This window comes from Dendropsophus ebraccatus, chromosome 9 (genome assembly GCF_027789765.1).
Source record: "Dendropsophus ebraccatus isolate aDenEbr1 chromosome 9, aDenEbr1.pat, whole genome shotgun sequence".
Classification (NCBI taxonomy): domain Eukaryota; kingdom Metazoa; phylum Chordata; class Amphibia; order Anura; family Hylidae; genus Dendropsophus; species Dendropsophus ebraccatus.
Window position 1 is genome coordinate 106,697,338 of NC_091462.1, and position 27,190 is coordinate 106,724,527.

General features: G+C 43.0%; 2 protein-coding genes across 4 annotated transcripts in view; one reads left to right on the forward strand and one right to left on the reverse strand.

Annotated features, from left to right (window-relative positions):
• Positions 1 to 12,144, forward strand: part of GRAP (GRB2 related adaptor protein) — a 38,415-nt gene extending 26,271 nt beyond the window's left edge. Inside the window, exons 5-6 of the mRNA XM_069982148.1 lie at positions 4,737 to 4,899; positions 10,479 to 12,144. Of these exons, the coding sequence (XP_069838249.1) occupies positions 4,737 to 4,899; positions 10,479 to 10,661 (346 nt within the window). The 3' untranslated portion in view covers positions 10,662 to 12,144. The remainder of the gene's footprint in view (positions 1 to 4,736; positions 4,900 to 10,478) is intronic.
• A 2,308-nt stretch (positions 12,145 to 14,452) lies between these two features.
• SLC5A10 (solute carrier family 5 member 10) overlaps positions 14,453 to 27,190 on the reverse strand; it is a 90,896-nt gene continuing 78,158 nt past the window's right edge. For 2 of the 3 annotated variants that reach the window (XM_069984213.1, XM_069984212.1), the window contains 4 exons: positions 22,255 to 22,423; positions 18,810 to 19,025; positions 16,278 to 16,383; positions 14,454 to 16,163 (listed from right to left, as the gene is read on the reverse strand). In XM_069984213.1, the coding sequence (XP_069840314.1) occupies positions 15,970 to 16,163; positions 16,278 to 16,383; positions 18,810 to 19,025; positions 22,255 to 22,423 (685 nt within the window). In that variant the 3' untranslated portion in view covers positions 14,454 to 15,969. Of the gene's footprint in view, positions 16,164 to 16,277; positions 16,384 to 18,809; positions 19,026 to 22,254; positions 22,424 to 27,190 lie in introns of all 3 variants that reach the window. The other variant, XM_069984211.1, reaches the window with a different exon arrangement.

The following is a 27,190-nucleotide window of genomic DNA, read 5'->3' on the forward strand; positions in this document are numbered from 1 at the left end:
GAATACAGGTACAGACATACAGGTAAGAGCAAATCTTCTGTTCTGGGACACTGCAGATGTATGCGCAGATAATGCAGAGATGAGATTGCAATTTCTCATTGCTCATAATGTGTTATTTGAGCAGGTTAAAGGGGTATTCCACTGAAACTTAACTTTTGATATGTTGCTGTCCATGGTGAGACTAACAGGTGGATGGGCCCAGAGTGGCGGGAGTGGCGACGAGTGAGCCTAGGGGTTGGAAATCAGGCCAGTCCTCGTCCCACTGCTCTGATGGGGAAGGCAGGAAAGGCCATTGCACCGCATGTTTGGGCCTGGTGATGGCGGCTGCCCAGGGGCCTTTCGGGGAAGCTCAGAACTGGGGGAAGGAGACTGAATGGATAATAAGTATGGAAGGAATTGTTAGCCTCACCATGGGCAGCAACATATGAATAGTTATGTCTGAGTGGAAAACATGCATGATTTGAGGGTTTATAACAAATTCCGCTCTACTACACCTTCATACAGTACTATGACCACAGTCACGCACAGCCATTGGGTTTGTAGTCAGTAACGCTTCCCTGGTCCGTAAATCTGGCTGCAGCCCTAGGCAAGTGACTACTGACTGTGGCTCCAGCATCTCCTCCCCTGTACAGGAAGCTGCTCCACACCTGTTCTTTGGCGGCGATAAGCTGCAGCTACACCAGGTGGATGGAGAACAGTAGCCGAGTTGCACAATTCCCACCCACACAGATAATCCTCAGGAGTTGTATGGTCCATGTTTTTTTAATGAACCCACAACAAGTCGTATAATTCCTTTAATATCGCGTCACTTCCCGATGTTTAATTACTGATCATTCTATCCTGGCCAGCAGCAGTAAGAGGTAATGGGATCCACAAATCTACAGAATGATATTATATACCGCACAACATGAAAAGTGTCACACAAACATCACCTTACAAAATTGTGGGTGGTGTGCCACAGATGTCATGTCACAGGATGTTTTAGGTTACAGAATTGTGTTTTGTGTTAAAGGAGAACTCCGGGAAAAAAAGTTTACAAAACAGGAAGTTATACAGATATGTAATTTAATTCTATTTAAAAATCTTCAACCTTCCAGTTGTCATCACATGTACTACCGATTAGCTGGCAAAGCAGAAACGTTTGCTTTTGTTACAAACCACTCATCTTCCTGGGCCGTCTATTTAAAAATCTCCAGTCTTCCAGTACTTATCAGCTGCTGTATGTCCTGCAGGAAATGGTGTATTCTTTCCAGTCCGCTTCCACCTCTGTCCATGTCAGGAACTGTCCAGAGCAGGAGAGATTTTCTATGGGGATTTGCTACTGCTCTGGACAGTTCCTGACATGGACAGAGGTGGCAGCGGACTGGAAAGAATACACCACTTCCTGCAGGACATACAGCAGCTGATAAGTACTGGAAGACTGGAGATTTTTAAATAGACGGCCCAGGAAGATGAGTGGTTTGCAACAAAAGCAAACGTTTCTGCTTTGCCAGCTAATCGGTAGTACATGTGATGACAACCTGCAACGCCTCGTCATTTCTTTTTTTCCTGGAAAGGAAATCTCGCCGAGTAAACAGGTGACTGATGAGCGACGATAACGGCGGAGGGTGCAGAGCTCAAAATAACACAGAGATGGTGGAGATGAACAGAGGGTGCAGGTGGTACAGATACCAGTCAGCCCCAAAGAGGCCTACACCACCAAGAGATATGTATAATACGGGGGTCTTCTTGTGTAGTGGAGGGGCCTATGGCTTGGGTGTGACTGCTGACACTGCATTCTATACATCTGTAAGCAGTGCCGGACTGACCCACCAGAAGACTGGAGAATCCTCCGGTGGGCCAACGATCAAACGGCCAATGAGAAATCGTTCATCGTTCGTTTGGTCCTGACAGCAAAATCATCGTTAATCGTTCACTAATCATTCGCTGTAATTCAGCATTGTTCCTTTATTTTCTGGGATCAGATGGAGTAATCGATCGTAGTTATGGTGCATCTACACAGAGAGATTTATCTGACAGATCTTTGAAGCCAAAGCCAGGAACAGACTATAAACAGAGAACAGGTCATAAAGGAAAGACTGAGATTTCTCCTCTTTTCAAATCCATTCCTGGATTTGGCTTCAAAAATCTGTCAGATAAATCTGTCTGTGTAAAAGCACCATAACAATCGTAAATAACGACTATTGTTTTGTGTAACATGATGAACGATTTCAGGTTAACAATAAACAATCTCGTGTGCCACCATTTATAGTTAATCCTTCAAAATCGCTCCGTGTAATAGGACCTTTAGTGTCCTTTTACACATGCTGATCTGTCGGCTGCAGAGGTTGCAAGACACAGCCGGTGACCGGACTGGAAGACTGGAGGAGACGTGCCGGATCACAAGCAGCTTGGATGTACGTATAGACTGCTGCTTGTGATCTTTAAACTGACAGCACAGATTTATACATATTCTATATACTTATATACATACCCTATAATTATGTATACATACCCTATATACATATATACATACCCTATATACATATCCTGTATACATATATTCGTACCCTATATACATATCCTATATACATACTGTATACATATATACATACCCTACATACATGTATACATAACCTATATACATATCCTATATACATACTATATACATATATACATACCCTATATACACATCCTATATACATATCCTGTATGCCTATATACATATCCTATATACATATATACATATCCTATATACATACTATATACATATCCTATATACCTATATACATACCCTGTATACATAACCTATATTCATATATACATATCCTGTATACCTATATACATACGGTATATGCATATCCTATATACATATCCTGTATACCTATATACATATCCTATATACATATATACATATCCTATATACATATACATACTATATACATATCCTATATACATATACCCTATATACATATCCTGTATACCTATAAACATACCCTATATACATATATACATATCCTATATACATATACCCTATATACATATCCTGTATACCTATATACATAACCTATATACATATCATATATACATATACCCTATATACATATCCTGTATACATATATACATATCCATTATTCATATGCATATATACATACCCTATATACATATCCTGTATACATATATACATATCCTATATACTTATACATACTATATACATATACATATCCTATATACATATACCCTATATACATATCCTGTATACCTATATACATACCCTATATACATATACTCTATATACATATCCTGTATACATATCCTATATACTTATACATACTATATACATATCCTATATACATATCTGTGCTATCAGTCTTCTTTTATCAATTTTTCAATGTAAAAGCCTGTCTAAAGACCGGATCAGCCGAGGATCAGGCGTTTTCCCCGTCCTCGGCTGATCGCTGTCACTTTTTACAGTGACCGATTATAAACCCATGGCGAGCAAAGAGTGAGCCTCAAGCACGCTCGGGTTCATCAGCACCTAAACGTTTACTGTTGAAACTCCCGGTGCCTTGTGGGATTTAGCCCTAGGGAGTTCTGGAAACCATGGATACAGCCATAGGCCATACCCATGTATTCCTGCATCCCACAAGGCATCGGGAGCCAAACGCTGAATGCTCAGGTTCCGTGTGTAAAAATAAACCTTCAAAGAGAATGAGAGTTGTGGGCCTTTATGCACATGTCTCTATGGTTTAATATTATTTGTACTGTGTGCCGCCATATAGCGTCCCTGTGAACTCGAGAGCCTGAGAAGCAATGTTATTCATCAGTGTTAATCAATGGCGGGGGATTCTATAGGTAATTGTAGGTAATTAGAAGATGTATGTACATTAGGGCTTCTACACGTGGCTGCTGTATTACAACGTGCAGAAGATGAAACAACCAGAACCATTGCCTCATTGGAAACACGTTTTGCTGCATCTCTAATAGATTGGGGCCTGCTCTCGCTTTTTTCAGGTCAAACCATTTAATGTTGGACGGGTTCTTCCTAAAAGTGATGGACAAGGTTAAAAAAAGACTATTGCTTCAGCACCACCTGACCACATTGTTGTGTGCGCCCCGGGAACAGTACGAGATTGCACAAGGTTTCCTGCACGGGATGCTGGGTAGTAATGGTTTACATTCAGAGCTGTAACTTGACTCTCTTGGGCTCCAATACTGCTGTATCTGTAACGGGGCCCCGACCTACCATGTCCAGTATTGGTGTTGTCTTATGGGGCCACCTTCAGGACCAGTGGTTACTTATATACCCCCTATAGCTAACACCCCTATATTACAGTCTCTGTATTCTCATTGGCCACAGGATCGGCCCGCCCATGGCTGTCATTAGACTATTAGGTTTTCCAGTTCCAGATGATATCTACTATACAAACAATGTGTAACTCAATGTGATTCTATGATGGAGATGACCGAGATTACATACGGGATAGTAATCATCAAAATATAAACTTCCTGCATCCTCTGCATTGACTAAGCATTTCCTGCCGCCACTTAAAGGGATTGTCTAGTTTAGAAAATCCATTTCTAATTACCATAGTGGGGAATTAGGCTTCTGCTCATCTCCGTCTGGAGTACAGCTCAGTTACAAAGAGCGTCTCTCCCTCTGGAGGACCCGACATGTCCAGCCATCACATGACCAGCTTATTTATATGGTAACGGTGTAATTCTGGAGCTGATTTTCCTTCCTCTTGTCTTTCCAGTTACGGCCACCGGGTGCAGCACTTCAAGGTGTTGAGAGAGAAAGATGGGACGTACTACCTGTGGGAGACAAAGTTCTGCTCCCTGAACGAGCTGGTGGATTATTACAGGTGCCACTCCATCGCCAAATCCCACCTAGTGCTCCTACAAGATGAGGAGGAGAAGGTAAAGATTCTTGGGGGGGGTGTTATTACGGGTGAGGTAATATTGCCCGTACCCAACCATTGTCACTATTTCATTGCTGCCTTGTTACCAATTACAAGTGAAAGTGACATCTGTAAAGGTTTGTAATCTGCTGTCTGACCAGTCTACAGGAGAGAGATAAGGGGAAGAATGTCAGATCAGAGGACAGCACAGCACAGCACAGGCATGACTGATGCGTGGATATTATCAGGGTCATTCCCTGAAGATCTGGCAGTAGCTTATTTCCCTGAGAACAAAAGGATCAGGAAGTTGAACGTGCCCAATCTTTCTCTCACCTGACATCTGTTGGGGGAGAGTCAGGAGGCCTCATACACTTTAGACAGTCAGCCAGTCCGTCTGATACCAGTAATTTTAGTAATTTTACTCCCCCCCCCCCCCAAAAGTGGATGGTGATTGAACTGAGCTCTAGTTTGCATTGGTGCCTCCTAAAGAGTACGGGTCATTACAATGAAATTTTCACGTCATTGTGTGTGTCAGAAGTTATTGGTCACAGCGTGCTGCCACCGCGCTCTCTCGGCTATATCTCCTGATCACAGTGGGTCTCAGCCGTAAAACCCTGCTGCGATCATTAACATCTGACATACCTGATAGTATGTCAAAAGTTATTTTTAAAGGGGTAGTTCACACACACAAAATTCTTTTAAATCAACTGGTGCTTAAAAGTGCCAGAGATTTGTAATTTACTTCTATACAAAAACTCAAGTTTTCCTGTACTTATCAGCTGATTTATGTCCTGCAGGAAGTGATGTATTCTTTCCAGTCTGACACAGCGCTCTCTGCTGCCACCTCTGTCCATGTCAGGAACTTTCCAGAGCAGTAGTAAATCTCCTTAGAAAACCTCTCCTGCTCTGGACAGTTCCTGACATGGACAGAGGTGGCGGCAGAGAGCACTGTGTCAGACTGGAAAGAATACTCCTGCAGGACATGCAGCAGCTGATAGTGGTTCCCATGATATCTGTGGGCCTAATAAGCCCCAGGTGTGAATACTGTGTATTGCTATTAGGCCCCGAGGTAGGGTGTAATAGGCTGCTTGTCAGTTTTATGCAGATAGGCATAATATAGAATTATTGCTGATCAGATTACAGATCGGATGTAAACAGGTAAAACAAGTAAAATAAAATCGGAAAGTACCTAGGGAAGCCAATCCTTAAGGGACGAAAGTACCCCTGTCATTAGAAGAAAACGTTTGATATGTTGCAGAGACGCATCCAAAGTTTTGATCTCTGAAAGAGGCCAAGAGAGAGTTATGTAATTTACTCTGCGACTTCCGCCATGTCATAACTTATTGATCACAGTGGGTCTCGCTGCTGAGAACCGCTCTGATCAGGAGATATAGGGAGAGAGACTGGCTACTTCTGACAATGCCTATAAGACTACATTGTTGGACTTACTGGCCGGCTAAGGAGTGGGTCGCGTTGCTGCTGCAGCACTATACCAGCTCTATGTAGCGAGATAGAAGAAAGCAGCAAGCTGGGGAGAGAAGGGCATAACCATGTGCTTCCCCCAGTTCATTTTAGAGATCATGGGAATCTGAACACTCAGACCAATAAAAAGTTAATCTGTGCAACATGTCAAAAGTTTTTTTTTTGTTTTTTTTTTTAATAACAGAGACACTTTAAGTTTCTTACTACTGGTAATGTTTATGACAACCTGTACTGTGTTAATATTATGCTGGCAGAGGCTGCTGTAATGCCCCAGGTAGGAGATGATGGCAACCTGTGTCCTATCACATTTTACACATCCAAACAGTAACTGAACATTAACTTGGTCAAAACACATCAGACCTTTACTATGTATTTAGACTTTGACCCCGGCTACATGGTAACAGTAGTGACCCCCCTGTAGATCTCTATTTGAGGTATAACTATCAGTGTCCTTATGGTCTGAGCAGTCCTAGTACAAGGAAACAATGATTTTTCAGACCCAAAAGAATAGCAATAGATTGTGTTCCACATGTCCTAACCAGGAGACTTGAGGAGTATTTGCAGACCCCATGGCGGTTCCATTCTTTCTGGTCTGTACTTAGCAGGAATAAGAGGACTCTGAGAACATTAGCTGACATTTCCTTTTCCTTATACCTATCATTCCAGAGAACTTTCTCAGAAAGGCTTCAGGGCTCTTGTGTTACAGGATCACATTATATTTGTCTAAAAACATGTTTTCTCCTAAGTGCTCACTGAGTGTACTGCCGAGTGTGTAATATGGGCAGGTCACAGTGCCCCAAGCATGTAAATAATTGTAATGATTACACTGCGATTTCTGTGGCTTAATACCTCCCTGCATTATACAGGTAGGGATCGTCACTTATAAAAGGCAACGCTGGCATCTGATTGGCCAAGGTATTATAGCCCAATAATGACAATGATCTGCAGCCAGGGCTTTTATTACACCCTGGAATGTGCTTGTTAACATCAGCTGCACACAAAGGAATGGAGATGAAAAATCTCAACCAATTGTACTATACACAGAGCCATTATAATGGGTTTACTCACACTGTAGTCTTATTTTATTATCCATTTGGATTATTATTCTGTATTTACTTCCAGTACCTATCAGCTGCTGTATATCCTGCAGGTAGGGGTGTATTCCTTCCAGTCTTACACAGTGCTCTCTGCTTCCACCTCTGTCCATGTCAGGAACTGTCCAGAGAAGGAGAGGCTTTCTATGGGATTTTCTCCAACTCGGTACAGTTTCTGCCTCAGACAGAGGTGGCAGCAGAGAGCACTGTGTCGGACTGAAAAGTAAACAACACTTCCTGCAAGACATACAGCAGCTGATAAGACTTGAGATTTTTTTAATAGAAGTGAATTACAAATCTATATAAATTTCTGAAACCAATTGATTTGAAAGAAAAGGATTTTCGCCGGAGTTCCCCTTTAATGCAGTCATAATAGGAGGAATATTTGTCTTTATTTAGTACGACCCCAGATATAACATATATGTCATTTCGTGCTCCCGTCTCCTCATCCCACATACAAAAGATAGTATAGAGTTCACTATACACAATATACTTACCTTGAAACACTCTCTTACATTTATACATAGAAATGATAGCATTGAAAATACATAAAGTTTCACTTCTTCTATCGTACAGCCACCGCCTACCGCCACTTGTGCTCATGGGAACATAGAGGCTGCCGCTACAGGTGGGGGCAGTCGAGCATGACAGACCTATAATATCATCACCACCATGTCCTATCATACTGTAATATTGTAGTAAAGAATAGTTTGTGTTGCCAGCAAAAGAACCTAAAAGATTCTAGATTGAGATGGTAGATTATCTTGTATCTGGGCGGCCATTTTACGGTATATAATATTGTATTGTATAGGGCAGGGGAACCTTTTGCCCTCTATGCCCTGAAGGCGGGCCTGGCACCCCCAGTGTGACAATATCCCCTCTGTGACGCGGCTCTATTAGAATCAACAGGACTGCATCACAGAGAAGAGGGGATATCGTCACACTGGGGGCCAGCGGGCCCACCACCAGTGCATAGAGCCAGGCTGGTGCGGGGACTGCTTGATAAATATCCCTCAAAGTGGTGGAGGTTCTTTTATTGATGGAACACAATGCTGGCAGTTTATTAGTGGGGAGAATGCTGGTGCTGCTTGTGCGACACAGTCTGCTAGCAGGGAGTATGCTATTTGTTGTGGTATGGGTTGTATATTTGGGTGGAGTTAATAGCATGTACTGGCCCTTTAAATAATGACACCATAGGTTCTCCTCCTAGTAAAACACACAACATGAGTACATGTAATTTTTGCTTTGCTTCATTCCCAGCACATGTATCCAGAACACTGCCATCCTGAATGCACGTTTTTAATTATCTCCTTCCCTGTGATTAGCGCCTCCCGTGACCCCCGGGCCCCTGTGTTATTATGTATATGTGTTATATACAGCGTAATAAAAGTGCAGGATTATTAACCGTAGACGTGTTCATTATAACTGGCATCCTGCAGCATCACCTCATACTTGTCAGGGAGCCAAACGCTTAATATCAGTTTTTCACAAATAATTAGAATGCAATAATGAGAAAAAAATGAAGCTCCCTCCCCGGCCGCAGGGCTGCAGTCTGCGCTGGGATTGTGAAAGTTATGAGCCGAGATTGACGGCTGTGAAGTGTCAATAGCAGAACTGCTTGTGTAATGAGCAGCACGAGCTGGGACTCCATTTATGATTATGTCCATTTGAATAAAAGAAAAACATAAAATCGTGGGGTGTGGGGTCATATTTGTTCCCATTGCAGTACCCTATAAATTACATTCAGCTTTAACCTGGGCCTAGACATGGATATTGACCCCGATAAGCCATGGTCTTGTATCGGAGCATTACTCCTCAGAAAATCACTCTGTACTGAATGAGCACTAAAGCCACTTCAGATAGCTGCCTTCTGAATGCTTCTGAATGCTCATTAAGCCAACAGCGATCTCTCCCGATTCCTCCATACACTTCAACATGTGCTGATGGTCCCTGTATTCTGAATGGAAAGTGGACCTCAGGGGTATTCCCATCTGACAAAATTATCCTCTATCTTGTAGATAACTAGCTGACTGGGAGCTAGAAACCTTCACAATCTGAAAGACGGGAACCCCAGGTGTGTCCTGCATAGATGCCACTGCTCCATTTGTTCATTATAGGAGGAGGAATGAAACTGTGGCGTGTAACTCCATTCTTATTGGAGACTGAGGTCCCAATTCTTAAAGGGGTCATCCAGCGTTAGACAAAGCGATTTTTCCTTTCCAACGATTAACGATAAACAATTGCAAACAACCTAAAATCATTCACCATAATACACAGAACGATAGTTGTTAGTTATGACGAGCAGTGTGCTTGTCAGGCGATCATTGTCTTTCAAGACCCGCATGATTATTGTGTAGTAGGCTCGGAAAGGGAGCGATGATTTAGTAGACCGTTACCACGTGGGTCAGGGTGTCTAACATAGACCTTAACCTTGGTGTATCCATTTTGAGACCCTAATTTCTTTGCCCATGTTATTTTAAGCAGGGACTGGTGCTGAAAAACATGATCTGCTGTATTGAGGGTTTCAGATGGGATTGTCCATAAAAATAAATAGCTGATACACCATGTAGGAAATCATGTGGGAATCCATTGATAAGGTTTTAATCTCTTGTTTTTCTAAGGGCCCTAAATCCTCTGGCCTTTTCTGCTGGATGGGACTACGTAGCTCTGCAAGAAACTGGCTGATGCCGATTTTTGCTGATTTTGCTCAAAGTACAGGGAGTGGTGCTGATCACGTGTTTGGGGAAGATGAAACGTCTGAAAGTAGCAATAGCCTTGAGCTTCCCAGGAAAAAAAAAACTTTTTTTGTGCTTGAGTCATGAGTCTTTCACAAAAGCAAAGCAAAAAAAAATAGCAACAGCTAGCAATACCTAAAAATATACCACAAAACAATCCAATATATAACGTGGGCCAAAGATTTCACCCATGGCGGTCCCCAATTTTCCCATTATTTCATAAATATGACAATATATGCTTATGTCATATGAGACCACTAGTAATATTCTGTCTTCTATCCTTGCAGAAAAAGAAGCAGTATGTCCAGGCTCAGTATAACTTCTTCTCGGAGAAATCTGCAGACCTGTCATTTCAACGAGGGGATGTCATCGAAGTCGTGGAAAACTCTGACCCCAATTGGTGGCGTGGAAGGATATCTGGAAGGATTGGCCTTTTTCCACGGAACTATGTCCAGCCAGTCCACCATTGACTGGAGTATACTCTGTGGATGAGACTTTATTTTGATAAGAGGCAACAAGAGTTGACTACGGCCTCTAATGAACTGAGATAAGGTGGAGAACTTTATGTATAGGCTCTATATATATCTTCATTGTTGCAAGAGACATTCAAAAAGGGCATTTTACATTGAGGGCTGGAATATCTGCTCTAGCAGCAGAGTATCTGGGTTTATAAGGAATCAGTGTATCGTGGGTACGTGTTATACTGCTAGACACGGTCCCCTATTCATTGTCTACCAGATTAGACCCCCTAGTTCAATGCAACCTTCTTCTAGTAGAGCTACCTAGTTATAACCTGTCACTATAGTTCTTGCTTTTATCATATAGCACCAGTTCCTTTAGTGTATCTTGCAGCAAGCCATAAAGGGACTGTATAGCTGTTGACTAGATTTCTGCCATTCACCATCCCCCCGAGGTCCTCATACAGAGAAAAGCAAAACATGGAACCCACCAAAATAGACTCCCCAAGTACATAAATTCTACAGTTTTGTATCACATCATGAATGGCCCCTTCGATACAGACATATCAAGTGTTCTGGATGATTTGTATGTATTATCTGGCAGCACAGTATGTATTTCCAAGGAAGAAGAGGAATGTTGCTCCCTGAATGTGTAATGTATATAGTGTGGGTGGCTACAGCTGTGCGGGAGAGATATCGGGAACTTTGGGGCGACTGCTGGAATCCCTGTAAACTTCCTCTTTCAGCATCTTCTTTCTTTATGCAAAGCAGAATTGACTTCAGTTGCCAAAATTAGATTGTGAGCACAGATGTCGACTGGAAAAATATGACCTTATGTGACATGATTTACAACAGGAGGATTTTAACCCATGATTTTAACTACCCTAGGTATCAATAAATAAAGGAGTTATATGGCATAAGAATAAAAAAGCATCTTTTATTATTCTGGAAACAGTGCCACAGTTGTCCATGGGTGGTGTCTGGTATTGCAGCTCAGCCTTAGTGAAGTCAATACAAGCTGTAGTACCAGACCTGGTCTATTGACACTTGTGGCGCTGGTTGTGCACACTGTTTTATAACCTCAGATGCAGGAGTGAATGAAGCCTTATCGAAATGAAGCCATGGAAACTGTGATGGAATGTCCTGACTGAGCTTACAATAATATGTGAACAGAGCCTAATTTATACTTGGATCTCTTCCAAGCAGCAGCAGGAAGCAAGAAGATGGCAAAAGAGTGAGCCAAACAAGGGGGGAATGTGTTGAACAGTATGGTGAAGCTATGCCCACATACAGTGGCAAATAATGCCACAATTTACTGGTAAGATTTTATATGGCGGTTAAAAACTGAGACCTACTTATTGAAAGGGTTATCCTAACATCCACAGGACAGGGAAGACCTAGCTGATCACTGGGCCATCACAAGAACAGAGGCCAATTGTCGCCGGGGTGTATGAAGTGGTAGCATACATGTTTGGTCAATGTCTATGCCACAGGAGCTGAGACGTTATGATCATGCCTATTTAAATAAAGTGAAAACATGATTGAATCTGATATGTGGGGTTGTATTTGTCCCCATTACGGTACCCAAAATCTTACATTCAGCCTTAAGATGGGCCTAGACACACACACACACATATATATATATATATATATATATATATATATATATATATATATATATATATATATACCCCAATGACCCACATTCCTTTCTTTAGCAAAGCACCGTTTCTCCGAACTGAACAAGCAATAAAGCCAGTCATACACTTTAGCTTTCTGCCTTCCAAATCCTCATTCATACACTTCCACGCTAGGGTGGCAGCGTGGATGTGCAACTCGACACTCTATTTATTTTCTATGGGACCGTTTGACTTTTTCTGACAGCTCCCATAAAGAATGAATGGCGAGGCAGTGCACATACTAACAGGAGATTGGGGTTCCCATTACTGAGATCATAGGGGGGTCCTAGCAGTCAGACCCCCTGCAATCAGCCATTTATTCCCTATCCTGGATTGTCGATAACTCTTAATCGTGTAATGACCCTCTTAAATGGTGGAAAAATCTAATTTTGTATTTGGTGAAAATTTATGAGAATTGCCTTCTTTTTATAATCCATCCAGTGCCCTGATGGATGTTATAAAACCTCTATGAGGGTGACAATGTTGCAGTTGCACGACAGCCCCCCCATATGATGTTCCCTTATTGCTCCCTGCACACAATGCTTCGCTCATAGCTTGGCTGTTCTAAAGCCTTTAATTGTCTAGAAATATGTGCATAGTAAGCGAGGGCTGGTGACGGTAATTGCGGTAATGGCGAGTCATTTTCACAGGTTTAGCTGGTTTACACACAGCTCAGCAATTTACTTATTTGCTTTCATTACTTTAATTTCGTTGATCGTCTGATCATTCCCAGGGTGCAGGGTGCATGTCAGAATGACCACACAGATGCATTACTATAAGGACGCTGGTACGGAGTCTATGCAGCTGTATGCTGCCTCTGCCAGGCATTACTGCAAATACACAGGACACCCATAATACAGTGCCTGATGGGACCGCCATATACCTGGGTATGGAAACAAAAGCACATATCTGTACAGTATAGACCCAACCCTGAAAAAAGGCTACTCCGTCCCAGTCCACAGGGACCCCCAGAGTTTTTCTATCATATCTACTCCAACAAAAAATTTATCGCCTGTGGAAAATCAAACCATTTCCTGGACCGCCTCTGTAGGAAACAACAATATATAGGAAACAATAATACTTGTTACACTTTGGTTTTCATTGTCTGTCCCAGTTATGGGGGGTACCGTGGTTGTCACTGTTTAGGGGCACTAATATATTCACTTTTATGGAGTACCTGCCTGTCACTGTTATGGGGTGCTGCAGTTGTCAATAGTATTGGGTAAAATGGCCGTCAATGTTATCGGGTGCTGTGGTTGTCACTAGAGATAAGCGAACCTTGAGTACAATTGAGGTTGTCCAAACCTGAGCATGCGGCATTTGATTGCCGGTGGCTGAAGAAGTTGGATGCCACCCTAGGGAGTCCTGTAAAAAATGGATGAGGTTTGCTCAACTCTAGTTGTCACTGTTTTATAGGAGCACTATGGCTATCGCTGTAATGGGGTCCTCTGGTTGTCACTATTATAGGGGCACTGTAATGATCATTGTTATAGGAGCGTTACGGCTGTCACTATTATGGGGTCCTGTGGTTGTCACTATTATAGGAGCGTTACGGCTGTCACTATTATAGGGCACTGTGACAATCACTGTTATAGGAGCAGTATGGCTGTCACTTATATGGGGTGCTGTGGTTGTCACTATTATAGGAGCGTTATGGCTGTTGCTGTTATGGGGTGCTGTGGTTGTCACTATTATAGGAGCACTATAGCTGGCACTGTTATGGGGTGCTGTGGTTGTGGGTCACTGGCGCTGGCTAAGCAGCCGGTGACTGTGACTGACGGGGACAGGGGTGTAGCAAGCACCCAAAAGGTGGTCCATGTTGGGGGCGGTCAGGGGGCCTGGAAATAGGCTAATAAAAGTAACTGGCAGGAAGTGGCAAAACACCACACCAGCGTGACAGGCAGAGGTTAAACAGCTTTGGTCAGTCGAAGCACGTAGGTAACGTGCGAAACAGCTGTCACGTATCTGTGGAGGGGGTTGGCGTCCTCGCCAGCGAGTGCAGGTTCATGATCTACGGCTGCATGAAATAAGAAATAAGAATAAAGAAGTGAAACCACGGGTGAGTGCCCTCTTCTTGTCTCTTTTATGAAACACGTTATTTGTTTGTATGTGTTTATTTACTGTTTTATTACTGTTGTCACAGCTTGACGCTGGGGGGGACCTTGCAGAGGAGGAAGGAGAAGCATCGGCGAGGCACCCGGCAGAACAACTAAGACATGCCCACTGCCGGAGCGGTGGCCTGGCATTCCGGTGTCCTTGCCAGGAAGGCGACAGCGCAAGGTCCTATCCTCACATCACACAAATACATGTTTTAAAGTCCAAAATAGTTTTTAAGAAAATTAAAAAAGCTGTGGCCTACCCCCACGCATTTAAAAAACAAACAAACAGTTGTCAGTGTGTAATTAAGTAGCATAAGTTGGGATTACTGCATTTCAGAGGCAAGATAGCCAAGGTGCAATGGGATGCCGGCAGTCTCACTATTATAGGAGCACTATGGGTGTCGCTGTTATGGGTGTCCTGTGGTTGTCACTATTATAGATGCACGATCGCTGTCACTGTTATAGGAGCACTATGGCTGTTATGGGGTCCAGTACTTGTCACTATTATGGGAGCACTATGGTTGTCACTATTACAGGAGCACTGTGGCTGTCACTGTTATGGGGTCCTGTGGTTGGCCCTATTATAGAAGCACTATGGCTGTTATGGGGTCCAGTACTTGTCACTATTATGGGAGCACTATGGTTGTCACTATTACAGGAGCACTGTGGCTGTCACTGTTATGGGGTCCTGTGGTTGGCCCTATTATAGAAGCACTATGGTTGTCACTGGTATGGGGTGCTGTGGTTGTCACTATTATAGGAGCACTGTGGCTGTCACTGTTATGGGGTCCTGTGGTTGTCACTATTAAAGGAGCACTATGGCTGTTGCTGTTATAGGGACACTGTTATAGGAGCACTGTGGCTGTCACTGTTATGGGGTGCTGTGGTTGTCACTATTATAGGAGCACTATGGCTGTTGCTGTTATAGGGACACTGTTATAGGAGCACTATGGCTGTCCCGGTTATGGGGCACCTCCTGCTCTGTTATGTTCCTGGTGGTATGCGGTAGCTCCTGTGTACTAGGATTAGGGATGACGTCCGCCTTCCCTCTTTACCCGTAGCGGCTGTCAGTCAGTGAGTCAGTGTTTGGTTTTGGGAATTATTCTGTGACACTCTGTGATTTCCTGAGAGTCATCACAATAAAAAGCCGCCACTAAGAGCCCCTGTTATGGGTAATAAACAGGAGGCCGCTCCATTAATAACACCTTTTATTCAGTAATTGTACTTTATGAGTGCGCACCATCTCAGGAATGTCACCATGCCGCCTGTTTAACCTAGGTGGTCCGACAGGCATGCACCACACAGTGTGAGGTTAGCAGGGCAGGAACCATATACACGCATGCTGTACAGTCCTTGTCAGGGCATGTGCTTCACCAGGCAGTAAGAAGCCCAGTCATGGCACGGGCTGGATGTTGCTATATGGAGGCATTCCAATAGAATGGCATGACCTCAATCGTGACCGTGTGCTGGTGGTTAAAGGGTTAATTTAAAGGGCACTCATGTAGGTAATGTTTAGTCAGTGTGTCCAGCATCTCTTGGTCTTCAAGCGAAATAGGCATAGAAGAAAATGTTGACACACATGAGAATGATGGCATTAACGCAGCACACCCGGGCCCAAAATGGATCCTCTTTAATGCTTCTTTGTTGAATGGGGTTGGGAGATTCCACTGGCACCGAGGGGGATTTGCACAACATGCTGCTACAGGTCCGGCTGCGAGGGGAACAGTTGGCTGGTACTGTCCAAAAAAATTAGGGGAAAAAATGGATGAAAATAAGGGTCAGAGGGCGTCAGGAACCCCAACTATTTTGATACTTGTGGTATGGACCACCCCAATGGCTCCTGAACCCACCTTCATTCTCTCCTGGGGATGAGTGGCTTCGAGTGGACACTTTCCTGAGTGTGATCTCGGGTGGGCTTCTTCCACGGGGTATCGTCCACCACGTGAGGTTCTTCACCTGTTGAGAGGAGAGATATCTGGATCACATTGTAGATTCTGTAGACCTGGGATTATTGTGCCAACTATAGTGACCTCGTAAACTACTGTATGGAACGCTCTGTTGGTGTTCATGGCTATTCTAGACCAGATCGATACATTAATGACGTCCTTTCACTCTCCTCTATGTTTTACCCATCGAACACTAGATAGTCACCGAGAAGCAACCCAATGGGTGTCCATCATGGTAGATAAGATTACTCACAGGCAATGGGTGTGTAGCAAATATGATTACCCACAGGCAATTGGATAAAATAGGAAAGACATAGGGTAAGGCAAGATTTTGGCACCAGTTTTGGCGTTACACATAGTACTGTTTTGCCTGGCACCACTTCTGGTATGCTTGGCGCCAGATTAGCATTGGGTGGCTATAAAAACCTTTCACTACTTTTTGCTTGTACCAATTGCTGTGGTGTTTTCCTTGTTTTATATGTTTTTCTGGAATATTATGGCAAAATACAATAAAAAACCACAGCAAACACGGCTTATAGGATGGGCAAAGGAGAAAATTGCCCCAAGCTTTTACTATGATGGGGCAATCACTGCCACTAAAGCCCAGTGGTGAAGGTATCTGATAACTGTAGTATATAAACTGGCTGGAAATATAGGTATTATATGCTACTATTATTAGTGAGCACAGTATGGCGGTATTATTTGGGCAACGTATAGTCTAATATTTGCAGGAAAGGTAGCAAGACTATTATTTTCTATTGGACTACATGATGACTTATCTAGACCCAGCTAGAAAACTGGCTGATGCAGGAAGAAAACAGTAGAAGACGAGTTCTCCACACAGGATGTGGACTCCGCAGGTCACTACAGGAGCTTTATATGATCTGCCACCTAATATTGTTTGTGGTTCCACCACACAGGATGACCTCTGCAGCTCCGTCCTTTCCTGTCCTGACCGCTCATCTGGTTCAGACATGACGCCCCCTCTCCTAATTTATATATTCCTTGGTATGTGATGACACCACGCTGTACAGAATGCAGAACATGATTCCACTTCATCTGATGACATCATTCTCAATTGCTACTGTGTTCCCCTATTACCTCTTCAGGGGGCAATGGGTCCCATTCTGTGATTACATCCTCTGTGCTGCCATCAGCCTGCTCTCAACCCCAAGCAGAATATATCCCAATGTGGCCATGAGAACTGATATACACAAAGCTGCAATACAACTATGTGAACCCAATGGTGGAGGAGGGGAGAGTCCTATTTCTAGAGCCATAAGTGTCAGATTCTGCAGCTACGTGCGAAGAGCTAATGGTGCGCGGACATTCCTATCACTGGGTGGCTCATAAAAGCCCGAAGGCACATTGCTTCTCTGCGGCTGTTCAGGACAGACTCTATGGTGTCACCCCTAGAAATAATGGGGGTCATATATCATTGGTGATTATAGAGACATGCAGCATATAGACTGAATGGTCACTTTACTAGATACCTCCATCTAGTATCACATTTTTCCCCCTGACCCTCAATAGTTCATTGTGCTACGGATTCTACTTGGTGATAAGATTGTTCATTGTTCACAGTTACCCTGCATTATATGGAGGACTTGACATGATCAGAACAGTATTTTCTACCATTTCCGGCCATGTTTCTCTACAAAGATCTGGATCCATCTGACCGTCCATGTTTCTCCACAAAGATCTGGATCCATCTGACCAGCCATGTTTCACGACAGAGAGATCTGGATCCATCTGACCATCCATGTTTCTCCACAGAGACCTGACTTCATCTGACGGCCATGTTTTTTCATAGGGATTTGGATTCATCTGACTGGGCCATGTTTCGCCAAAGAAATCTGGATCCAAGTGACCAGCGATGTGTTGCCACAAAGATCTGGATCCATCTGACTGGCCATGTTTCTCCACAGAAACCTAAATCCATCTGACTGGCCGTTTTTATTTTCATAGGGATTTGGATTCATCTGACTGGGCCATACTTCTCCAAAGAGATCTGGATCCAAGTGTCCGGCCATGTTTCTCCACAGAGATCTTGATCCAAGTGACCGGCCATGTGTCTCCACACAGATCTGGATCCGTCTGACAGGCCAGGATCCCTTTTGCTGGATATTTTTGCTTCGATCAAACCATTCTCTATACACTCTCCACAAGGCTCCATGGGAAAGCCCCACAAGTCAAATTCTGGCCCTGACTACTGCAGATGACCAGGCTTCGCTCCATGTTGCTCAGATCAATGGATTTTCCTATTTAATATGGATTAACACTGATCCTTAGAAAACTGATCACTGACTTTTATGCTACATCTCATTGTCACGGGTCTAATGTCCATACAGGGAAGATCTAACTGTAAACAGGCTCTTATAAAAGGGCCGTTCAGTGTATGTCAGCTTACTGCACAGTCTTTCCCTTATTACTTACCTGAGAGTGGAGGGGTGGCTCTGTTAAGAGACTTATCCCGACTACTACTCCTACTGTCAACACACATAAAATGATGGCGAAGTGCAGGTAATGAACGTCCTTCAAAATGGACGGCCGCTCATCATGAACTCCACACCGAGGGATGGGATACACAAACTCCAGAATCATCCGAGCTAATCCAAACACCAGGCCGACCATAAGACCCCAGAATGCTCCCTGTGAGGAATGAAGAAACACAGGATTGTTTGATCTCATAGTTCAACAGATAAAGTGAGATTAAACAGGACTCTAGGATCAGACTACACAGTGTTTCTTTGTAGTCTGTTACCATGGAGACACATAGGTTTATATAGGAGCTGCATACACAAACAGTATTTTTTTATTTTATTTTAGATGCAGTAAAAATTGTATTGTGCTTGTGAAGTTCTACATAGACTAATATTAATACTATCTAGGATTTCATAAGAGCACATCATTCAACCCCAGGATGTCTGACTCAATGAATTTTACCATCCCCCACAGGACACGTCTGTGTTTGTAACTGAGCAGATATTGTGTATAACTCGCACTTTTATCAGGGGAGGGGGATTAATGGCAGGATTAGGATTTATTCTGAACCCAGAAATCTCCACACCCCTCTCTGCACAATGCGGCAATTATCACAAATGACACTTTCTTCATCCTCAACACAGCCGGATTATGCAGCCTCGCTTGTGGCTTCACACGTCTGTTACATGCTGTCTGTATGCAGGATGGACATGTGTCGGGATGCTGCACATGATATGGCGTGTACAGACGCTGATTTGCGGACTAAGGCTATGTTCACACTACGTAAAAGTATGGCCGTTGTTGCCATCGGCAACAACGGCCGTACTTTGTACGTTGTGGAACATTGCCTCTCCTTCTATGGGATCCCATGCGGCGCCGCAATTCAGTGAATTGCGGCCGTAGAAACCAATGTCAGTTCACACAATGAAGCGAGCGGCTCCGACCGCTTACTTCATTGTGTCCTATGGGAAGTTCCGATGCGGGTGCGCGCTGATGCGCTGGTAGCTACCCTGCAGGTCAATATATAACCCATTATTGAGCTTTACAATATGAGACCCATCTATAGGCAGTTGTTTCGGGGCTATGGCCACCCATCAGTTCAGACTACTAGTTGGATCCAATTCTGGGGGTACTGCTTCTCATTAAAGAGATCCAGCTGCTGTATGGAGTCTTACTGGTAATGCTCCATGGGTAAAATGTATGCGGATAAGCTTTCCTTTATAAGGGAAAAACACTGTCGCCTCTGTAAGGGCCCTATTACACACAACAATTATTGTGCGAAAAATCGTTATATTGTTCGAATTTAAACGATAATCACTTCGTGTGTATGCAGGCAACGATCAAAAAATCGTTCATTTGTCGTTGACTACATCTTTTTTAGCTGACCATAAAATCATTGTTAATCGCTCGCTAATTGTACACATCGTTCGTTCCTTTGCTGGGATCAGGAGGAGTAATGCTCCGTTTACATGGAGTGACTATCGTTCAAATTTTCGCAATAACGATCCCATTTCAGCGATAATCGGCTCGTGTAAACACAGCGAACGATCAAGCAAAGAGTGAGAAATCGTTCATTTTGATTTTTTAACATGTTCTCAAATCGTCGTTGGTTGTTTGCTAAAAATTTGCAGATCGCTTCGTGTAAACAGTCACTGATTCACCCTATGTGTGAGATGGGCTTAAGCGATCTTAAAATGATGGCAATAACGATTTTTCAAAATAATATATTGTTCCGTCTAAACGCTGATTGTTATAAAAAAACACATTGTTATTTTGAAATCGTTAATCGTTCGATTGGGCAAATTATCGCTCTGTGTAAATGCAGCATAAATGAGTGTAACTTACGATTATCGTTCTGTGTGTTATGGTGAACGATTTCAGGGAATTCTCAAAACCTCTTGTTTGCGATAGTTTATTGTTAAAAATCACTTTGTCTGATAGGACCCGAAGGGCCGTATTACACTGCATGATATTTAGGAGGAAGCAAACGCCGACCTGTCAGATCAGTTATCGTTATCGTATTGATAGAACTTGCTGAAAGACAACGATCATCCGACATCATGCATGTTGGCTGATCGTTGCCTTTTAACATAAGCTAATGCACCAAATGATTATCGTCCGGCGCGGCCGGTAATTGCCCAAGTACGGACGATAATTGTGTTTCAGCCTGTGTTTTTGCCCCTCACCAAAGCAGTATACTAGCTGGCTGAATGAGATGGCTTTGATGCAACTCTAAGGGTTATGGTTCTTATTAAAGGGATACTCCAGAGAAAATCTTTTTCTTTCAAATTAACTGGTGTCAGAAACTTTTCCCATATTTATTAGCTGCCGTATGTCCTGCAGGAAGTGGTTTCCAGTCTGACACAGGGCTCTCTGCTGCCATCTCTGTCCATGTCAGGAACTGTCCAGAGCAGGAGAGGTTTTCTATGGGGATTTGCAACTGCTCAGGACAGTTCCTGACATGGACAGAGGTGGCAGCAGAGAGCACTGTGTCAGACTGGAGAGAATACACCACTTCCTGCAGGACATACAGCAGCTGATTAGTATGGGAAGACTTAAGATTTTTAAATTGAAGTAAATTACAAATCTATATAACTTTCTGAAACCAGTTGATTTGAAAGAGAAAGACTCTCTCTGGGTAACCCCTCTAAGGGGATGGTATATGACACTAGGAAACGGAACAGCTGGTCTTTCACGTAGTGTGAACATAGCCTAACACCGCATACTGGGTCTGTGCATTTCTGTGTAGTGGGATCCCCCTCAATTCACTCAGTTTCCTGTTAGGGTTAAACAACCCCTTTAAGTAACATGAGCTCCTCTGTCTTTTCAGAGCTCTAGGCAAGCGGCTTACAGCAGCTCAATCCACTGTTTAGACCGGCCCTAGGTATCTTGTAGATGTCTACAATCCACCTGTCTCCATCCACTATAGTGGAATCATCCAAACTTACTAAACCCTTCTCTACAGGAATAAAGTGACAGAAGGTCAAGTGGAGAAGGTCTTGCCATGACATCATCGCATAAGAAGCCGTCTGACAGGACGGGCCACGCTATGTTGTCTACTTAGGCCTATATCTTGTATGCTTAGTGGAATTAAGTTTAACTAATAAGTAATAAATGACATCCACTTCTAAGATACAGTAAAACTCTTAGCTAGAAGAGAACAATCTGCTCAATGACACGAACGCTAACCACTCCCCAGTCATCCTCAGTGAGGTTGTTCTAGTGGAGGAGACGCCATGTTCACATTCATTGTGACCAGTGACCTTATTTGCTTGAGTAGAAAGTGACTGTGCATTGTATGTGTTACGATACATTGTGTTCATTGGGTGCGCCCTATTGTGGTATGACTATTGTTCAGCATTGCTCAGTGTACAGGACTGGCACAGATGGCGCTCACCTGCTCGTTGGCTCTCTTCCAAAATACTGCCAAGGCAAAGACGGCTGTGACTGGGGGTGCCAGGTAGCTGGTGACGGACTGGATGTACACATAGAGCTGCCCGCTGTTGGCGTTCTGTAGAATGGGAAGCCAGACCACGCTGATTATCACGAGGACCACCGTCACTATCCTGCCGGGATGAGGGACAGATACATATTAATACACCAGATCCCTGTCTGAACACATGCTTAGGACGTTGTTTAGGTGCTTACGTTGCTCTAGCATTGTTCTGACTATATTGGTTAGCTTCTATTATCATTGGTCGTGTTCTATAATATTTGTCCTTTTATTGGCTGTAATGAGAATTTGGCTTTGTTCTATCTTTTGCTATGCTTGTTATTTGGCTATTTTCTATCAATGCCTTTGTGCTATATTCTGCTACATTCTACTATTGATGATACTGTACCTGAACATTGACTATTCTCAGACTTTGGCTATGCTCTATCATTAACTGTGCTTAGACTTTGCCTATGCTCTATCATTGACTATTCTCAGATTTTGCCTATGCTCTATCAGTGACTGCGCTCGGACTTTGGCTATGCTCTATCATTGACTGTGCTCAGATTTTGCCTATGCTCTATCAGTGACTGCGCTCGGATTTTGCCTATGCTCTATTATTGACTGTGCTCAGACTTTGGCTATGCTCTATTATTGACTGCGCTCAGACTTTGGCTATGCTCTATCATTGATTGCGCTCAGACTTTGGCTATGCTCTATTATTAGCTATGCTTCATCATTGGCTATGGCTTTGGTTTAACGTATGCTTTTGCTATGGTTCTACCACTGACCATGTTCTATATACAATCATGTTCTCTGACTGAATATAGACTATAGTCAGCTAGGTTCTATAACTGGCTAGCTCACATATCAGCTATGTGCTATCATTAGCTATGCTTAGGTTGCATCTATACCTTCCGTGTAGTTGTCTGTGAGCGTGTATCTGTGTGCGGACAATTTTATAGCCCATTGCTTGGTATTGGCCCAATCAGATGTTCAGTGTTTTCACCGTCACCCAATCCATTCCGTAAAAAAATAGGACATGTCATAACTCGCAGTGGAGGCATGGTACCGATTCCCCCATAGAACTCAATGAGATCCATGGAAAACATGGATCACGTGTTTTGTTTTTTGTCACGACAGGTCCTAACAAGGAAGCAGAAAGTTTAAGTATAAAAAAAAACATTAAACTTTATTTAAACTAGTACATTACAATTTTAACCAGTCCGTGAAAAACACGGACACGGATCACGGAGGTAGATAGCGGAAAAACACTGAGGCTGCATTCACACTTTCAGTGATTTTCAAGGATCTACCTCTGTGATCAGTGTAAAACTGTCCGTAATTGCATCCGTTTTGCAACCGTGTCCGTTTTTACACTGATTACATCACATCCGCGTTTTTTCGCGGATTGCACAGATGTTAGATCCGTGCAATCCAAGAAAAACACTGATCTCATAGACTTCTATGGGGGAATCTGTGTCCGAGTTATGACATGTCCTATTTTTTCACGGAACTGATTGCGGATCAGTGAAAAAAAACGGAACGTGTAAATAGCGTATAGAAAGCAATGTGTGAATGGAGCCTTAGGCTTTGGCTATGTCCAGTCTTTGTGTTCTATCATTGTCTGTACTTACATTTACACCCTAGCTGTTTTATATACAGCTAGGGTCTATAATTGTCTATTTTCTATCAGATTTTGTCTACTTTCTATCACTGGCTCAGATGTTTGCCATGTAATATAACTGGCTATGTTTGGGCTTTGGCTCTGTTTTATCCTTGGCCCTGTTAACCCTGCGGCTGTGTTTTATCACTGGCTATGTTTTTGGCTTGGTTCTATATTTGTCTATGCTTTATCATTAGCTATGTTCTCTATTTGACTATGCTCGGTCATTGGCTATGTTCTCTAGCTGACTATGCTTTATCATTGGCTATGTTCTCTAGCTGACTATGCTTTATCATTGGTTATGTTCTCTATTTTACTATGCTCTGTCATTGGCTGTGTTTTATATTTGACTATGCTTTATCATTGGCTATGTTCTATATTTGACTATGCTCGGTCATTGGCTATGTTCTCTAGCTGACTATGCTTTATCATTGGCTATATTCTCTATCTGACTATGCTTTATCATTGGGTATGTTCTCTATTTTACTATGCTCCGCCATTGGCTATGTTCTATAGTTGACTATACTTTATCATTGGTTATGTTCTATAGCTGACTATGCTCTGTCATTGTCTATATTCACCTGTGTTCTGACATTGGCTATGCCATTTGGCTTGGTTTTGTTTCCGCTATGCCCAGAATCTTGCTATTTGCTGTCATTGGCCATTCTTGACATCTGACTATCTTTAGACTTTAGCTATGATCTATGATTGGCAAATCTTCATGTTTGGCTAGGTGTGACCTTGGTCATGTCCTGTTACTGGCTATGCTTGGTCTTTAGCTATGTTTTGTTTTGTCTGATGTGTTACTTCATTGGCTAGGTTCCATCTTCAGTAATTTCCTGGCCTATATACTTCTCATTCCTCAGCAATATTCCATCTTTGGCGATCCCATTGATGGCAGGTAATTTTGATGGATGAGGATTCTCACCTGTTGTAATCACTGAGTTCCCTTATCCGTGCCACATATCTGAGCAGTGATGGGCATCTATCACATACTTTGTACTATTTTGTTTATTATCCCTTTCTTATGCAGCGCCAGCATGCTCCGCGTGTCCTTCATTCCAGGGACTGGTATTCCTAGTGGCGTGCTTATGCAATGCTTCAACAGGAAAACTGTTAGGGCAAGCTGCCTCCGCGTCTTAGCATGCCTTCCAAGAGTCTATTATCTACTGGTTGTCTAATATTTGGATAACCTTTGATGTTTCAGCGTATAGCAATTCCACAGCACACTGCAGATTTTCTAAGTTACAACTTGTGCAGAGGCCTTGCAATGCATAAGGTTCTCATTCAGCATATCCAGCGGGTATATGGAGTCTTAAGAGCAATGCTCCATGGGAACAAAAATATGCAAATTGGCTTTACCCTGGAAAAAAAACTGTCTCCCCTGTGCCACGTATATATCTGTGAGTCAAACCCAGCTGTAAAACACGTCACCCATCTATAGACAGCTGTTTTGGGGGTTTTGCCACTCATTGAGGATATCCAGCTAGTGTATGGAGTCTCACAGTAGACAGCTGTTTGGGGGTTCTTGTCTCTCATCGATACAGAGTAGAAAACTGACTGGCTAGATGTAATACTGGTACTGTTTCTCATTGAGGATATCCAGCTGGTTTATAGAGTATTACAGTAGACAGCTGTTTGGGGGTTCTTGTCTATCAATGAAACAGAGCAAGAAACTGGATGGCTAGATGAAATACTGGTACTGGTTTTCATTGAGAAGATCCAACTGGTTTATGGAGTCTCACAGTAGACCGCTGTTCCAGGGTTCTTGCCACTCATCGATACAGAGCAGGAATCTGGCTGGCTAGATGAAATACTGGTTTTCATTGAGAAGATGAAGTTGGTGTATGGAGTCTCAGAGTAGAGAGATGTTTTGGGGTTCTTGCAACTTATTGATACAGAGCAGGGAGCTTGGTGGCTAGATGAAATACTGGTACTGGTTTTCAATGAGGAGATTTAGATGGTTTATGGAGTGTCCAAGTAGAGAGAAGTTTTGGGGTTCATGTCGATCATCCATACAGAGCAGAAATCTGGCTGGCTAGATGGAATACTGGTACTGGCTCTAATTGAGCATATCCCAGTTGGTATATATAGTCTCAGAGTAGACAGCTGTTTTGGGGTTCTTGCCTCTCATCGATACAGAGAAGGAATCTTGGTGGCTAGATGAAATACTGGTACTGGTTCTAAATTAGGAGATCCAGCTGGTGTATGGAGTTTTACAGTCAATGCCTCATGCATATTATCTCTCCCCCAGGGGCAAGTGCTCAAAAACAGCTGACTACAGATGGGTGTCTGGGTTTACCTAATATCCCTTGGCATGTTTCAAGGCTCTATTATCACCCCCACCATGATTTACCATGATCTATAGATGTGAATCATCACTGGCCTCCTCACAATTGAATGGTTGGCAGGTGTGGACCATGTTACCTGTCATTAAGTAAATTCACCATAACCTGTAAATATTATATGGATGATATGAGCACGTAGAGATTTACATGGTTCTTGGATCAAACAATAGAAAATTGACTAGAACTGAGTGAACAAAAGGTTCAATGAGTTGGTATGATGTGGAATCACGCCCTGACTCTCAGACAAGAGCTCTTCATCCACAACAGGGATTTGTTTGAACAAATCATAGTTCACAATAACAACGCAATGTGTATATGGGAGATACAGACACTTACGAACGTATCTACAAGGGTTCATCAAAACAGAGGGCTCACGCAATGTATTATAGTGCCGAGATGGATGGAGTTGTAATCAGGCATTGACATTGGTCATGTCAACCAAACCTGCCAAATTGGGTAGGACTAGATGACCTTCTAATGTGTATCGGGGTCTAAAGACTCTCCACCAACAGACAACTTTGGGAGACGAGAAGGATCAGACATGTTGAATTTCATTCGCCTAATCCTTTTGTTCTTAAAGATATAAGCCACTACTAGATGAGTCTTACGGCTTACCTTTCCTTTGTCTATTTCGAACACATGAATGCCCAGCCAAGCCAATGTGTATAGGGCGAGACGAGGAATTGGAAGTAATAGCTGTTTCCCAATGTTGCTTGATAAAATTGGTAAAATTTGTAGACTGTCTAGTCTACGTTAAAGGTCCAAATCGGGTTCAGCTGACAATATAAGGTGTATGGGGGCCACCAGACTCTCCACTGACATCAGAGATGAGTTGGGAATGTGGAGCTCCACCAGACCAGACTTTTTCTCCAGTATGCCCAAAGAC